Source organism: Sminthopsis crassicaudata, chromosome 4 (genome assembly GCF_048593235.1).
Source record: "Sminthopsis crassicaudata isolate SCR6 chromosome 4, ASM4859323v1, whole genome shotgun sequence".
Classification (NCBI taxonomy): Eukaryota; Metazoa; Chordata; class Mammalia; order Dasyuromorphia; family Dasyuridae; genus Sminthopsis; species Sminthopsis crassicaudata.
The window spans coordinates 287,344,918-287,361,993 of NC_133620.1; the positions used below are offsets into that span (position 1 = coordinate 287,344,918).

The 17,076-nt window shown below is 47.8% G+C and overlaps 2 protein-coding genes across 5 annotated transcripts in view; both read left to right on the plus strand.

Annotated features, from left to right (window-relative positions):
- The first annotated feature begins 752 nt into the window (after window positions 1-752).
- Window positions 753-12,451, plus strand: TULP1 (TUB like protein 1). 2 transcript variants are annotated; one of them, XM_074311169.1, is made up of 14 exons: window positions 753-855; window positions 1,036-1,087; window positions 1,609-1,759; window positions 1,930-2,076; window positions 3,248-3,382; window positions 4,963-5,076; window positions 5,177-5,293; window positions 5,644-5,744; window positions 7,188-7,358; window positions 7,633-7,745; window positions 8,513-8,621; window positions 8,802-8,900; window positions 9,859-10,030; window positions 11,684-12,451. In XM_074311169.1, the coding sequence occupies exons 1-14, from the start codon at window positions 809-811 to the stop codon at window positions 11,815-11,817; spliced, it is 1,662 nt and encodes a 553-aa protein (XP_074167270.1). In that variant the 5' UTR covers window positions 753-808; the 3' UTR covers window positions 11,818-12,451. The 2 variants fall into 2 exon arrangements, with proteins under 2 accessions (XP_074167270.1, XP_074167271.1); XM_074311170.1 differs by having other exon boundaries at window positions 1,630-1,759.
- Window positions 12,452-13,027: 576 nt separating this feature from the next.
- Window positions 13,028-17,076, plus strand: part of TEAD3 (TEA domain transcription factor 3) — a 32,085-nt gene continuing 28,036 nt past the window's right edge. For 2 of the 3 annotated variants that reach the window (XM_074311171.1, XM_074311173.1), the window contains exon 1: window positions 13,033-13,277. In XM_074311171.1, coding sequence (XP_074167272.1) covers window positions 13,227-13,277 — 51 coding nt within the window. In that variant the 5' untranslated portion in view covers window positions 13,033-13,226. Of the gene's footprint in view, window positions 13,278-17,076 lie in introns of all 3 variants that reach the window. The other variant, XM_074311174.1, reaches the window with a different exon arrangement.

The window sequence follows — 17,076 nt, forward strand, 5'->3', positions numbered from 1 at the left end:
TTTGGATCTGTAGTTCTCTGTTTCCATGGAAGGCACCTATCACACATTGCCTTGTTCACTGAGATGGCTATTATTATTCCTATTTTAAAAGATGAGGAAAGTGAGACTGAGAGGTTGTGTCACACAGGTGAATTAAGGAATTTAGCATTTATCTAAGTCAGAATTTGAACTCGAGTCTTTCTGAGTCCAATACTCTATCCACTGTCACTTAAGTAAAGGGCTACTCTCTATCTCCATCCTGATTCTCAAATGATGGAATCATAGATTCAGAGCAGGAAGAGACCTTATAGGCATCTACTAAGTCTCCTTTCTTTACAGCTGAGAAACTGTGGCCAAGAGAGGTTATTTAGTTTGTCTAAGGTCACACAATAAATAACAGAAGTGGAATCTGAACCCAGGTTTCTGAAGACAAATCCAGTAGTTTTCAAGATGACTTTAGGCATTTCACTGTGAAATCCAGATTAGGCAGTATGACTGGTGGAAACGTGGGGGGAGCAGAATGGAGGCCATGGGAGGTAGGCTGAGCAAAGGAATGTAAAGAAATGGCACCCATTTCCATGGTGGCACTTAGGGTATAGCCCAGTCCTAATCCCCATCCCCCCAAATGTTACTTCCCGTTCTTTCCTGTATCATACAATTCCTACCTCCACTCCTTTTCTTTTCCTCCCCCATCTTCCAGCACACCTTCTGCTGTCCTGAGCTCCAGAGTCACAGGGGATGAGCGGTGGGAGATTAGCCAAGTAAGCAGTAGGCTCCATACACAGCCCCGAGAAAAGGCAAAGCCGGGAAGGGAAACTGGGTCCCCAAAATGCCTCTGGAGGACAATATTCTCCGAGAAGTCTGGGCCTCCGAAAGGTCAGTGGCACCTTTTAGGACATTCACCTTCACTTACCTGAGCTCTAGGAATTCTAAAATTCTCCAATTCCTGGAGAGGGGGAGGAGGATTCCGACTTGGAGACATTAAAGGGACAAGAGAGGGGCTGGAGAAAAGAGACAGCGAGGGGTTGAACACTAACTCTCCTACTTCAATCCCAGCGAGCTGGAGGAGGAATCTGGGAGCCCAGAGCTACAGACGCGCCCCAAACAGGTAGCCAACCCCGCTAACCTCCTATCCTGCTGAGGTCAGATGGAAGCGAGTCCGCTCTCACAACCAGCTTGTACCCCATTAGTGTGTGTCTATATGGGTGTGAGGGTGAGACTCAGGAGTGTGTATGTGTGTGTGTGGGGGGGGGTGTTAAGGTATTATTTTGTGGTGTTGTTATGTCTTGGGATGCTGGAAGGATTGGGGGAGTACTGGGAAGATCTATCCAGAGCTATGGAGCAAATCAGAAGGTAAGCGATATAGCAGGAAGCATATATATGTTTATTTCTGAGCCCTCCTCAGGGTCTCTGTAAGCATGAAAAGGAGGGCATCCATTCCTTTCTTTGCACCCGCCCCTCCCCAATAATCCGTAGTTATTTCTAGCAGCAGCTAAAACCGATTAGCCTCGGTAGCTTGACCTCCTCAGGGCCCCTCCTGCCCTTACCGCTTCCTTGGTTACTCTGAGCGCAACCCCTCCCGTCTGCCAGTACCACCTCCCCACCCCACTCCTTGACCGGCCCCCCCAGCACCCCACCCTGGTCCCGCAGCGTCTCGCCGCAGGGCAGAAGCCGAGAAAGAAGCGGCCTGAAACCCAGGAGTGCCCCAGCCCCGCCGAAGCCAAACCCCGGAGAAGCGCGGCCGCAGGGCGTGGGGACGAGCGGGGGGCGCCACCGCAGGGTGAGAGGAGAGCTGACATCCAGGGCTGGGGGGCGGGCTCCACGAAAAGAAGCCCCTATCTAGCTCTCTGTCACTGCTCCGGGGACTGAATAGTGGGGAAGTAGACGCTATGCAAGAGGGAGGGGGGGGACGCCTGGGTCTCAGTCTCTGACCGAGATGTCTCTGCCCAGCCGGGAGGAAGGGTAGGCGGAAGGATGAGCCGCTCAGCACCCCTGTCGAACCGAACCCCTATGCCAAGTTCATCCGTGACCCGGAGCGGAAGAAACCAAGCCCGGGGGAAACTTTTCTCGTAGCCCGGGCCCCAAACGTGCCGGACGGTGAGAGACTAAACTAAATGAGCCCCTGATGATGGAAGGAGGTAGCTGGGGGCACGGAAAGAGAAACGAAAAGTGGGACTGAGAAATGTTAACAAATGAGGGAGAGACTGAGAGATCTCGACTTTCGAATAAAGATCGGGGAGTGGTTTTTTTAAAAAAGGTGACAGAAAAACATGGGGGACAGGGAAAAACTAGGAGAGGAGGGGAAAGATAGAGAGGAGACAAAAAGAGCAAGAGACAGATAAAGAGAGAGATGGGGGAGACACACAGAGACAGGCAAATAAATAGAGATGAGGAGGGGGTAGAGAGAAAAAGACATACAGAAAAAGCCTAACATACTAAGGGGGGACGAGGGAGAGAGAAGCAAATAGAGATGGGAAAGTGGGAGAGGAAAAGAGAGATGAAGACACGGAAAGAGATGGGGAGAGAGAAAGAGGAGATGGAGGACAAAGAAAAGGAAGAAAAGAAAAAAAAGATACAGGGAGAAGAGATAAAGTTGTACAAAAGAAGAGAAAAAAGACTGAGACAGAGAGACAAGGAAGGAAAGCTGTATAGAGAAGAGGGAAGGAAAGAAAGATGTAAAGAAAAGACAACTAGAAAGGAAGAGAAGTCTTCCAAAGAGGGAAAAAAGAAGAGACAGCAAACAGAGGAGGAGAGGAGAATAAGGTAGGCACAAAGACACAGAAAAGAGAGGAAGCCTATTTTAGAACTAAAAAATTATCTTAGAAATCAAGATATAGAAGATTTTCTAAGGGTGAATGTTAAAAATTATCCATGTATATATTTTCAAAATAAAAAGCTTAAATTTAAAAAAAATCAAGATATAGACTGTAAAGTAATATGAGGATGTTTCCCCTAAAAAGTCCCTTCCCCTGAGACACACACACAATCATGGACAAATTGATACCCTCCTGTCTCTGATCTCAGGTTGAGCTCCAAAGGAAGCTAGAAAGGAAATGAAGAATATTCCCCACCTTTCTGGGCCCTTTACCCCAGTCCCTTGCCAAGTCTCAGGGTCTTGGTTCTCTTCAAACTTCCTATCCCCTGACTTTTTCTAGTGGGGGTCCATTCTTTAGGATCCTGGGTGTTTCTTTAGGATCTTTAGTATCCCCCAAGAACAGATTGGTTAGGGAAGGAGCAACCCACTTAATGAGGTTGTGTCCATCCCTAGAAGAGGAAGAAGAAGATGAAGAAGAGGAGGAAGAGAAAAAGAAAGAGAAAGTGGCTCTTTTAAAACCTTCGAAGAAAGGTTTCCCCAAAGGGAAAACAAATGGAGACACAAAAGGAAAAGGGAACGGGCCTCAAGGTAAGAAAGAAGAAATAATTTAAGATGAGAGAAGAATGGATGGAAGGGTAAGAGTGACGGGAAGATGGAAGGAATCAAAAATAGAGAGAAAATCAGCCAAAAAAATCAATCAATAAATACAGAACAAATACTATAGGTAAATTTGTATAGTGAGAGCTCCAAAGAGATGTAGAGCACAGTATCTACCTCTTGAGAACTCACAAGCTACTTGGGGGAGACAAGATGTATACACATTTTAAACCATTAGCTTAAAATACAAGTAGATTATCTGGAATTTCCCATACCAGCCTAGCAAAGGTCTGATCAAAACAAAACAAAACAAACAAACAAACAAACAAAAAAAAACTACACAAATAGAAGGCAGTATATAATAAATGACCAATGACTGCAAAATGTTCAAAGAATAGATTTGAATCTGGAGACACAGGACCTGTATTTAAATTCTGGCTCTGACACATGCTACCTGGGAATCACTGGCCCCCGATTTCCTCAACTATAAAGAGAAATAGTTGGCCCTCTGAATGACTTCAAAGATGCCTTCCAGTTCTAAAACTCTGATCTTTTAGTACTTTCCAGTAGGTGAATTTATTTAAAATGAGATCTGACTCTTCATGACATCCATGGACTGTCTATGGGGTTTTCTTGGCAAAGATATTGGAGTTTTTTGTCATTTCCTTCTCTAGTGTGTCTCCACTTTACAGATGAGGAAGTGAGGCAAATGAGGTTAAGCCACTCACCATAGGTCACACTAAGTGCTTGAAATCACATTTAAACTCAGGTCTTCCTGATTCTGGCCCAGCTGCCCCTAAGGAGAGGTAGTAAAGTATAATGTAAAGTGTGTTGAACTTGAAAATCAAAGGACATGGGCTTAAATTTAAGCTGGATTAAGAGTTTAGTGACTTTGCAGGACTTATTTAACATTCTGAGCATCAATTTCGTCTCAGAATGGTTGTGAATGAGGTAAGCATTTTGTAAACTACAAAAAAAAAAAAAAAAAAAAAAAAGACTAAAATACGAACTATTTAATCAAATATTTATCAAGCATTTTCCCACTTCTCCAGTGCCTAGCAGTTAGTTACTCAGGATACCTAATGAATATTATTTGAATATCCAGTACAGTGGCAAGCTGTAGCAATACAAGAGAGGTAGGAAGGTCTTCAGAGGTAATATACTCATTTTATTGATGAAAAAACTGAGACTTGGGGAGATTAAGTTGTTTGCTCAAAGTCACATATAATAAGCACCAAGTAAGAATTTGAATTTCGGTCCTCTGACTTAGATTGGTAATTGATTACCTATGGCTTCATTCTATAGTCCTTTGAATTTCTAGACCAAAACATTGTTTCTTTCTAGCCACCATTCAGTACATAAGTTGTCTCTCTTTCAGGGTTTTTGTCTCTTATATTTGTATGCTTAGCATTATACAGTATCATGGTGGGCATGACTCTTAACCTTTAGCAGTTTATAATCTATCTCATTAGTGACTGAGGAAGGGACCTCAGAGATGACAGAATGATGAGAGCACACCAGAAGCCCTTAGTCCCTTTTTTCTTTTTTTTCCCCCCTCTTACAATCCCTAGGAGATCTGGGAAGCCCTGCTGTCCCCCGGAAAACTATCCGAAATAAGAAGAAGGAGGCAGCAACAGGGGGTTCAACTGGGGAGGAGCCCAAGATAAGAAAAGTCAAGAAGAAAGGTGAGACCTGACCACCCTCTCACCCTTAAGGCCAGAGTACTGGGAGTAGGGAAAGAGTTGACTCAGACATTTTGATTATTCACCTTCTGCCCAATTTTAGGATCTGATGAGGCTGAAAAGGAGTCCATAGGGACACCTACTGGAAACAGAAAGATACCAGTGTCCATGTTCCAGGTTGGAAGAGAGGGCCCTACAGAAAAACCATTGAAGAAAAAAGGTGAGGACTACCCCACACCACACCCCTTCAGGTTTCCCTGATTACCTCCATCCTCCATCTCACTTCACACCCGTAAGGCTCAGGGTAATAAAATCAGGGGTCAAATAAACTGGGGTAAGAGGCAGAAGAGTCAAGTCCCTAGGGTGGGGGAGGGGGAGAGTATGGAAGTTAGAAGCTCATCTGTGCTTTTTCCCATAACCTGATCAGGTCGGAATGCCAGAATGTCCTGGGGGAATCAGAACTGGCTGTCTTCTTTCTTCCCCAAATAATTCCACAGGTGGACTCTACTACTTTGGGGGTGGGGATGGGGCACCTAGGGAAAACTTCATCATTTTCTATCTCATCCCCAGCTTCCCCCAAAGTCCCAGAAGCTGAGTGTGAGGAGGAAGAGGCAACAACCAAGAATAGCAACCGAAAGGGAAAAGGGAAAGGGAAAGGGAAAGTCCCAAAGGTAGGATCCGTGGAGGGGCACAATTAAAGGTCCCCTGAAAGGGCAGAGTGTCTGTGGCAGGGCATAGAAATGTTAGGGGAGTTTTGGGACCATGAATTTTCAGGTGGCTCAAGGAGCATGGAATCCTGTGGATGAGGACAGGGTCTTTTCCATTTCAAAGTAGTATATGTAAGTAAGACAGAATGTAAGACAGAACAGTCCTGTGCCTGCTGCTACCTGGTCTCTCAGCCCTGCCCTCTGAGGTCCAACCATCCAATAAGGCCAAAGTCCCCCCACTAACACCCACACAAAAATACTTTTCATACTTGGACACATTCAGACTCAAGCATATTCATGCTGAATTATACAGGTTACACAGAGATGAATACATATGCTCTACATACACACAAGCACACATGTATATACAGAATGAATGAAAAAGCATGTATTATTATATGAGTTATTATATGAGAGGCAGCCTAGCACTATAGTTAAAGGACCAGCCTTGGAAACCAAGAAGGCCTGAGTTAAGTTTCCACATCCCCCATACTGTCTGGATGACCATAAACCTTCAGGGTTTCTCAGACTTTTCCTATTTGTGACCCCTTTTTGACCAAGAAATTTTTACATGACTTCAGGAATATAGATATATAATATCAGTATACAAGTCAAACATATACTGATAATAAATCATAATATCACAACCCTCACATTCAATTACAAGATCCCACATGGGGTTACAACCTACAGTTTAAGAAACTGGCCCGGGGCAGCCCTCTAAGCAGAAAAGGTTCCAGTCTGCATTATCAGGGAAAGTTTTATTCCCTGAAACTTCCCTATACCAAGGAAAACACAAGATCCACTACTAATGATCCCTTACTAGTGCCAGTTACTGTGCTTTAAGGATACACAGAAGAGAAACTATTCTTACTCTAATGGAGGAGACTACTATAGACAATGGTGCGTAGCAGTTGAACACTATTTTGGTCTAGAAATTCAAAAGAATATAGAATAGAATCATAGTATAATCAATGGACAATCCATTTCCAGAATTATTCCAGAAAAAATGTACATATACACGCACATTCATATGCATTTTTTGCATTTACAAGCATTTATATATACAGACATTTTCTAAAAGGAATACACATTCACATGTTCTCGTGCATATATAACAAAGATTTTTTAAAGAAAATTTTTAAATTCATTTTTTTTAGTCCCTAACTTCTAAGAGATAGAATTGAGGGAATTTTTTTTTTTCCATTTCTCATGGAGGCCCAGGAAGAGGGGATATGTTTGAAGGGAGACTCAGACCCAGCAGAGCTGGTTCCTCCAGTTTCTATCTTCCAGATATAAGGCCCCCCCCCCAAGAGCTGTGGGCAAGGAACCTAGGATGGGGACAACCTGAGGAATGGGAAATACTGGGACAGAATTTTAAATTAAGTGTGCCCTTCCTCTATGCAGAAGGAAGAGAGACCCCCATCACCTCCCATCGAGGTGGATGACCCCAAGGAATTTGTGCTGCGCCCCGCACCACAGGGCAGGACTGTGCGGTGCCGGGTAACTCGTGACAAGAAGGGAATGGACCGGGGATTGTACCCCTCCTACTATCTGCACCTGGACAGTGACCGGAAGGTGGGGAGTAGGTGCAGGAAAGGAAGGAAGGAATGGGTGGAGGCTGGGGGGAAGGAGAGATTGGGAGGTGATGGAGGAAGCTGAATTGGGCTAGGGATGGGTAGGTCAAGGATGAACATGAGAAACCCTATAAGCAGAGGTGCTACAGGTGAGGAGTTGAGACTCCCTCTCTTCCCCTTCTCCTCTTCCTTGTCTGCTCCTTCCCAGATTCCCAACCTCCTCCCCACACAGAGCTCTTCTCTCTCTCTCTTCCCACTCTCCTTTCCTATCTCAGGTATTCCTCCTAGCTGGCCGAAAACGGAAACGGAGCAAGACTGCCAATTATCTCATCTCTGTTGACCCCACCAACCTATCCAGGACAGGGGAAGACTTCATTGGCAAGCTCAGGTGTGTGTACATAGGGGGCAGTATGGTATAATGGAAGGACGCAGGCTTGCAAGTCAGAAGACGTGGTCTCCATTTCTGGCTCTGACTAGGTGTATCACCTTGAGCAAGTCACATCCCTTATCTATAAAAGGACAGGTTGGACTGGATGCTCTCCAAAAGCTTTATTATTCTCTACTGAGTCCTGAGCAGTTGAGCAACCTGGCTGGGCAGGGTTATAGGTGGGGAAGGTGATTTGGATAAGGGTCAGAAACCGGGCTGGGCCCCTAGGACAGACCTTTAAAGGAATTCACATACCCTCTTTCCAAAACTATGGGGGAGGAAGAGGAGCCCTGAGGCAGAGAGAGGTCAAGGAACCTTCTATATTCTCCAGTCTGCAAAGCCTACAGTATATATAACCTATACTCTCCTTTAATCCTCACTTAGAGATATCTGTTTTTTTATAGTCAGAGCTATTTTTCTCAATTAATTGTTTTTTGGGGGGGAGGGGGACTCCATGTCCTTCCCTCAATTTACTAGAAATAGGAACCCCTCCTATCTAGGTACTATTTGGTGGCACTGGGTAATGGTGAAACTACCATATATCCCTTACTACCCATCCCCTGCCAGTCCTCCAACCCATTCCCTGGTTTTGACCCTTCACACACACACACACACACACACACACACACACACACATACACACACACACACACACACACACACACACACACACACCCTTTAGCACTATCCGGATCCCCCTATCATACCCTAAGCTCTGCCTCTTGTAGATCTAACCTTATAGGATCCCGATTCACTGTGTTTGACAATGGAAAGAATCCCCATCAGGGAGGTGCAGATGTGGCAACCTACCGACAAGAATTGGCAGCTGTCATCTATGTGAGGACCATGCTTCTTTTCTAGTTCCTCAGCCTACTTGGCTCCCAGCCTTCATCTCCCTTCAATCCCCCATCCCAGGGTTTCCTATAGCTATCACCCAAGCCCTAGCTTTCCCAAGGATCCTATCACCCCCATCCCAGACCTTCTTTGGGATCAAACTGACTAGAATCTTCAACCTAGGAGACCAACGTTCTGGGCTTCCGGGGGCCCCGTCGAATGACAATCATCATCCCAGGGATGAGCTCAGAAAATAAGAGGATCCCAATCCGGCCCCGAAATGTGAGCTCTCTCTCCCCTCTGGGTATTATCCTGCCCTCTGCACCCTATCCTAACTATTTCTGTCCTATGGATGACCCTAAGAGAAGGGAGAGCTGCCCTCTGCACCTGACTCAGTATTTCTAAATCCCTCTTACTTCCTTCACACTCATCCTGAGGGAACCACATAAACTCCCAAATTCATATTTATCTGGTTGAACTAAAAACAGAATTTAATAAAACAATCACAGGTTTCAGATTTTATTTATAAACTAATTTTTTAAAAAATCAACAACTATTTGACTCTACAATGTGCACAGTACCCTGCCATGATGCAAAAGAATAAATTAGACTGAGTTTTTCACTGTTCAACCAGCAGTCTAGTGCTGACAAAGTCCCCCTCTAGGGACAGGGACATGAAACGGAGATAAGGAAACTGACACCAACAAAGAGAAAATGTTTTGCCATTTCCACACACATAGAGACACATGCTGTGTGAATCTCATTTCTACACACATACAGAACATACATAAACACACTCAGCAGAAATAACATTTCTATAAAGACATTAGGTGTTTGTCCTTGTAAAAACACATTCAGACAAACACACAAGCAGACACAGGAGCTTTCCATGAAGTAGAGCCAACAGGATTCAAAACCTTCATGACCTCTGAAGCAATGCAATATAATTAAATAAACATTGGAAACGGGATTTGAGGAACCTAGATTCAAATCCTGACCCTTTCAATTATTCCCAGTGTGACACAAATCACTCCCTGTTTCTTGACCTTAGTTTCCCTATCTATAAAATGAAGACTAAAATCACTGGATAATCTCTAAAGCCTTTGCCAGTTCTAAATCCTATGATATTGGTTTCCTTTTCCTGTATCTTCCTCCCATAATTCTTAGACAACTTTAACAATTGACTCCAGGACCAAGGCCTCTGATTTTGATGTCCCCCCAAATGTTTCATTGCCTCCAGGCTAGCGATGGACTTCTCGTACGCTGGCAGAACAAGACAATGGAGAATCTGATAGAACTACACAACAAGACACCTGTGTGGAATGAAGAGAGTGGCTCTTACACCCTTAATTTCCAAGGACGAGTCACCCAAGCCTCTGTCAAGAACTTCCAGATTATACATTTGGATGACCGTGAGCACTTTAGGGAGAAGGGGCTTCAAATCAGATTGACCCTAACTCTTCTTTCCTTCCTCACTTTCCTCCCACCCACCCCCACTGGGTGATTGTCAACTGAGGGATGGCTGATTTTATTGTTGTTATTGAAGTCATGTCTGACTCTTTTTGACCCTATTTGGAAGTTCATAGCAGAAATTCCTTCTCCAGTTTAATTTGTAGATGAGGGAAAATGAAGCAAACAGGGTTAAATGACTTACCCAGGGCCACATAGCTAGTAAGAGTCTGAGACTGGATTTGAACTCACAAAGATGAATCTTCCTGACTCCAAGCCCAGTGCTCTATCCACTGGGCCACCTATCTCCTTCCAACATGCAGACAAGCATAGCAGTTATGTGGCATGGAAAAAGTTGCGATTTGGGTTCAAATCCTGGTTTTGCCACTTAGAACCTGTGTGACCTTGTGTAAATCACAACCTCTCTGGCCTTGAGGTTTATCTATCTTTAAAAAGAAGGGTTTAGACTTAGACGACCTCCAAGGTTCCTTCCAGATCTATGATCCTGTGATTCATTCAATCTCCTAGTTCCCTTCCCATGCCACTCTTGAACTCTGCCTGTCCACCTTTCCCTTAAGACTGCATACTTTCCCTTGTGATTTCAATAGAAAGGTTGTCCTTCCATGAATCTGTGAAAAAAAAATATATATTTTGAGTGCCTCCTGCATGCCCAACATAGTAAGTCAAAAAACATAGTAAGTAAAGAAACAGAGCTTTCTTAACAAATACTTATGTTCAATGAATGAATCAAGTGGAAGACACCATTCCTGTCCTTGAGAAGTTTACAGTCTAGTTAGAGAAGAGGAATTTAAAGCAATAAACATACTGAACAGTGCTACCTATCTATACAGGCCCTGTAAGGGATTGGAGAAGGTTCTTCCCCCGGGATAGAAATATCTAGTGGGCACATAAGGTTATTTTTGGGAAGAGCTCCAGATTCCTGATGCTTGGCAAATACAAAACACAGCTCCCTCTCCCCAGCCCCCATTGAAAGTCCCCCCTGTCACCTGTCTGAAGGCCTTGGGAAGCTGCTAAGCAGATCAGGTTTCAGTTAGAGCAAGGTCTGCTATAGTTTGGGGTATTTTTAGAGCTTCCTGTCCCCGTGGATGCTGGGGGTGGATAGAGGGGGTGCTTAGCCTAGAGGAGGAGATATAGGGGCACAGGACAGATGAGGATATTTTAAGAGTGATGATAGAAGCCCAGGATAGGGAAAACAGGATTGAGCTAGAAGACCTTAGGTCTAGAAGAGGAGGCTGAAGACCAGTTTGGGGTGGGAAAAGTGGGACTGAAGTGAAATGCGTAATTGAGCTAAGAGTATTTAGGCTCTGGAAGAGTGTGAGGGACAAGGATGAAGATCTGGGTATAGGATCAATGACAGCAAGGAACCTTTGGGAAATGGATTAGGAGGGCCAGGCTGGAGCTAGGATAAAAAACCTTGGGACTGGGGAATCCTGGACTGAGGGTGGAACAGGGCAGATCAGGGATAGCCCTGTCTCCTAATAGTTGTCTTTCTCAAGTCAAGGGGTTGGGGTAGGAGAATGGTTAAGTAGAGGCCTCTAGAGGTAACAGAGGCCGGAGCAAGCTTATCCCAACCCACACCTTCTGTGTCTCTCTAGCTGACTATATCGTGCTGCAGTTTGGCCGGGTGTCAGAAGATGCGTTCACTCTGGACTATCGATACCCACTTTGCGCCCTACAAGGCTTTGCTATAGCCCTCTCTAGCTTTGATGGGAAGCTGGCCTGCGAGTAACCACTCTCTCGCGACTGCCCCAAGATTCCAGGCCCTGTGTGGAAGAGGATAACAGTAGAGACTGATGTGGAGGTTCCCTCATTCAGGAGTTCTTTTACTGAAAACTCAAGCCCAAAGATCCCTCCACCCCAGAGTCCCAATCTATTTTTAATGGTCCTTGACAAAGGGATCCTCGGAGAAGTGATCCCTGTGTTCCAGCAGCCCTGATGTAAGCTCCACTCCTTTAATGATCCTTAACCCTGATTCCAAAGCTACTGACTCTAATTCCTTGAGGGTCTTAGTCCCCAGAGACTCCCTCCGTCCATGTTGCCAGCTCTTGGCTGAGACAAGGGGAGGAACTTAAGACAGCTGGAAGGAGATGAGGAACATCTGGACTCAAGTTGGCGCTGCACATCTGGATGTGGTGCTCTCCTCTCCCTAACGTGCCCCCCCCCCATCCTCTCCTCCATTACTTCCTGTCCCGGAGCAGTTTGAGATTGTATATTTTTAAACCATCCTCCCCTCTTTCTCCTCCCCCCCCACCTCGAGCTGCGCTGGGGCTCTGCACTGGGGCTCCCTGGGGCAAGGTTGGGAAGGCTGGCTTGCAGGGGATGTGCATCTCAATAAAGCAATTTTCCTGCTGGTGAGCGGAAGGCTCTTCGAGGAAGGGAACTTCGAACCCAAAGGGGAGGGAGGCGGAGGGGGCGGAGAGGGAGAGTGGGAGTCGTGTGGAAGGGGAGCTGAGCATGGTGACCCGGTCTGGTAGTGGGAGCGCCTCCGGCCCGCGGTGAGCTCCCCGCACTAAAGTGGCCCCTCTCTGCCACGCGCCCACGTACCCCGCTCCCCCAAGCTGCTCGGTGTCCCCCACTTCGGGGAGCAACGGAAGCAGCAGAGAAAGGGAAGGGGGCGGGGGGAGCTGCAGGGGCCGGAGAGAAAGTGGGAAATGGGAATTCGAGAAACCAGACACTCGGGGAGAACCGGACAAACCGGGCCCGGGGCGAGGCCGGACTAGCCGCCAGGGTGGGGCGGAGGGCGCGGGACCGGAGCTGCTGGGTCCCAGGGCCTGACGCCGAAGGCGGGGGTCTCCCAAACTTCCGGGGAAGGGAGCGCACAGTGGGCCTAGCTCCGGGAGGGGTGCAGCCCGTTTGGAAATTATGGGGGAGAAAGAAATCACTTTACTTTCCTGTTCAATGTATCCAACCACGGAAGACCCTCCGTCCGGGGTTTGGAAGTAGGAGTGCTACTGCAAACCCGGAGGATCCCAGGTCCCTCCCTTTGAATCTCGGCTCGAGGAGCGTCGTAGCCAGCCCCGCCTCCCGGTGTGGATGGACTCTGGGTCAGAGGCCACGCCCCCGAGCACGAGGCCACGCCCTAAGTCAAAGGCCACGCCCCCACTCTGAGCCCCAAACCTGGAGGGGGCGCTGGCGAGAATGGGGCAGAAAGGAGTTGAAGAGGTATTTACCCCGACACGCAAAGCAGAGGTAAGAGCCCCGGCGGAGTCCCTGAAAGGAGTGGTTGGGAGGGAGGACGCGGGAAGATTTGGGAGCGGAGGGTCGGTCGGGAGACCGAAGCCGGGAAGAGGGGGAGGGGGCAGCTGTCCGGCCCCTGGCGGGGCGGTCCCACTTGCTGCCCGCCCCTTCCTCGCCTTTCTCCGCCCCGCCCCCCTCTCCTCCGCCCCCCACCCTCCTTCTCCACTGCTCCCGCCCCCCCGCTTGGTCTTCTCGGCACAAACTTTCCGCCCCGATCGCTCCCTCCTCCGCGCCCGGCGCCTCCCGCTCCAGTCCGGCTCATTCCGCACATTCCTGCCAGCCCCCTCCCCACGGCCCCCCGCACCCCGTTCCCTCTCTGTCTTATCCCAAACCCCCAGCCCTGCGCGACATCTTGGCCCGCCAAAGCGGGGCCCGCGGCCGGAGCTCCCCTCCCCAGAGCTCGGACCAGGTAAGGAGGGATCGGGCTGGGAAGGAGGCCCAGGGAGGGGAGGGGTGGCTGCTCGTTGGGAGGGAGGCCGTGGGTTTGTAGGACGGGGTCTGGGGGAAAGTCTCCCCATTGTCCACCCCCGAACTCCAGCAGGGTTGGTAGGAAGTTTATGGGAAAAGGAAGGGGGGGTCCCCTTCGGGAAGCCCCGCCTCCCAGTTGTTACCCATTCCTCCCCCCTTCCAGCGGCCAGGACACCTCTGGAAGTTGGGGGGAGGGTGGGAGCTTGCTGTTTGGGGGCCCGGCTGGCGGCCGAAGAGGAGGCTTTCTGTGCCGGGGTCAGTGCCTCACGTTGTGGTGTGAGTGTGCTCGCAGAGCCGGGCCCGGCCCCTCCAGGGCAGGGGAGCAGGGAGCCCTCTCCCAACGCTGGCGCCTTTTCTCTGGGTCCCGGTTAGCCAAGCCCGGGCCGCTCCCCCTGCCCGTAGCCCGAGCCCCAGAGCCCAGAGTGGAGCTGTGGGTCCTGCGGGCCCTGTCGCCCTTTGGACTCCCGGGACTAAGGAGCCGCAGTCGGCGAGTCCAGGCCCAGCCCTGCACAAGGCCTCCAACCCCAGGCTCTTGGGCCTTATGCTGGCCCCAGGCGGGCTAGGAGAGCTCAGCCTCACCGGGGAGAGGAATGGCTGTGTGCTCCTGTAGCACTGTGTTGGAGGGAGAAACTGTGGGTGAAACTCTGCGAGCATGAGACTAAAACTGTTAGTAAGTTCCCACAGGATCCCTCTCTTCTCTGGGACGCAGGCATTTCAGCTACAGAACGGGGTGTGTGCTCCCTTTCCACCTGGGGCAGGACACGGGTAGTGAGTGGGACGGAGCCTGGGATTCCCTCTCGCTGTGTGGGACAGACAGGCTCCTTTCTTGTTCACAACTCCATCCGAGCATCTGCCATGTGTCTTATTGGGGTTGGGGGAAATGATGTGCTTTTAGAACCCCCTCTCCATTGTCCCTCATACCGCCTCCCCTTACTGCCCTACACATGGGCTTCTAGCTGTGTGTAGGAAAGAGAAAGAAGGGAAAGGTTGTCAGGGGAGATTTTCCTATGCTGGCTCCCATGGCAGACCCTCAGGGGTTTTCATGAGAAGTCATTAGAATAGAACAGGGAAGGGGGTAAAATCAAGAGGTCTGGGGTGGGGAAAGCTGGGAATAAGGGAGTGTATTATGGAGGGGCATTAGACACACTTCATGTCTGTGTGTTTCTCTTCTCTCCATTTTCTGGTAGAGGCAGAGCCAGGTCAGGCCTGGGCTTGTAGTCTTGGAGAGTAGGGGGTGGTAGAGATGGGGGTGGACAGCAGCACTCTGAGGGGCTGGCTGAATGAAGTAGCTCTGTAGGCCTGTCTCCTGTGGCCCAGTTCTGTTGTACACATTTGCTCCTCCTCCACCCCTAAGCTGGGACATGTATGTGCTGGGGGGGACCCCACAGGCTAGGGACCTATGACCCAATGTTTCATTCAAAGTAGGAGTGCCTAGAGTCTGGCCTAGTCTCTGACTTACTGTGGACAAAATAGGATTCCTTGCTTAGATTTTTGGGGACATAGTCAAATCCCTTAATTTTATGACATCCTATCCCAAAAGGATGTAAATCCTGATGAACCTTGTATGTTCCTTCTCTTGGAAGGAATTAAGAAGCTCCCTCTCTTTCTGCTCCCCCCCCCCCACCCATGAAGGTAGAAGGTAGGTGGGAAGATAGTCAATGTATTTTTCATTAGTTATCCACTCAGCCTTTGTTCCTTCTCTGGTGGGCAGCGGTGGCCACAAGTCTTTTCAGTTCCCTGCTGCCAAAGGATCCAACTGCCCCCATTAACACAGGGCATACACACCAGGGAGGAGCCCCGAATACACTAACTTTAAGTCAGTTGGGCCTTCCCTCCCCACCCACCTACCCCCCATCCTCTGAGAGGGAAGGATAATTAATGTTAATGAACCCATTTAGGCAGGGGAAGGAGCCAAATTGGTATGGAGTTAGACAAGCATTTCAAGGGTCTCATGGACCCCCTTATAAAGTTGAGGAGTGTGGGCAGAGGGGAGAAAACAAAAGTCTAGGCAGTCTGAGGATTCTCACCCAAGCCAGGTGAGAAGGTCAAAATACTAGGAAGATATCTACCCAGTTGCATGCTTTTGAAGGAAAGAAATGGTAATTGTCATTGTGATTTAGTGGGAAACCAGAAGAGGCCCACTGTATTCTCTGGGCAACTCCATGAGTAACTCATTTAAGGACTTTGGGCAAGGCATTAACCATCACTGAACCTCACTTTCCTTATCCATAAAATAAGGAGTCTGGGCTCCATAATTTCAAGGATTTTCCAGCTCTTTCATTTCATGAGTTTGTTGACCTAAAATCTTACTCAATAATTTCCATCTCTTCTTCTTTGGTCTTCCTCATGGGCCTTTGGGACCTACTGGGGGTCCTGCAAAGAGATTAGGAGATGGCTTGATTAGAGGAAGATGGGGCAAGAAATAAGAAAGTGAACAAAGAATAACTTAAGTAACAAGGAGTAACCTGAGGGGAGCTGAGGACATTCCAGACAGTTGGGGACAGCTGTGTGTTGGGTGAGGGTCCCAGGAATAGAGGGACAAAGAAACTGTCTGAAAGTTTAAAGTGAATCAGAGAAAGAACAGAACTGTTTGGAGAGATGTTGTCTCAAAGGAATTCCTTTGGGAGCGCTTGCTCATTTCTCTTCTTGCTTAGGTCACATCCACAAATATTGGTTAAGCACCTACTATGTGCAAAGCAATATGCTAGGTCCTAGGAATATGAAAACCAAAACATGAAAACTATTCCTGCTCTCCGGTTTACATTCTCTTATGCTTTTATGTCTAAGGTTCTAAGGATAGAGGCAGTTAAGTCATGGAATGGATATCAACTGGACCTAGAGTCCAGAAGACCTACATTCAAACTTTAACTTCAGGTATTCGTTAGCTTTATGACCCTGCAAGTCATTTAACATGTTTGCCTCAATTTCTTATCTTTAAAATGGGGAGAACTATAGCTCCTACTTTCCAGAGTTGTTAGGAGATAAAACGAGAATATATTTTTAAAGTGTTTTGCAAATGTTAAAGTTCTATGTAAATTATAGCTATTGTTATTGCTATTATTCTGCCCAGACAATTGGCAGGGCCAAGATGGGTAGTTCAGAGACTCAGATCCTTAGATCATCCCTTCAATTTCCACAGAAGCACACTAAGCACACGCTTCACAACCTGAGAGGAAAGTAAAAGTTGGAGATCAAAATGTATCAAATTGGCACTCAAAATAAAGGTGCTTCTGAGAAGGCCCTTAGGGAGAAGGCAAAGAGGAGGCTAGTAGGATATTGAGCT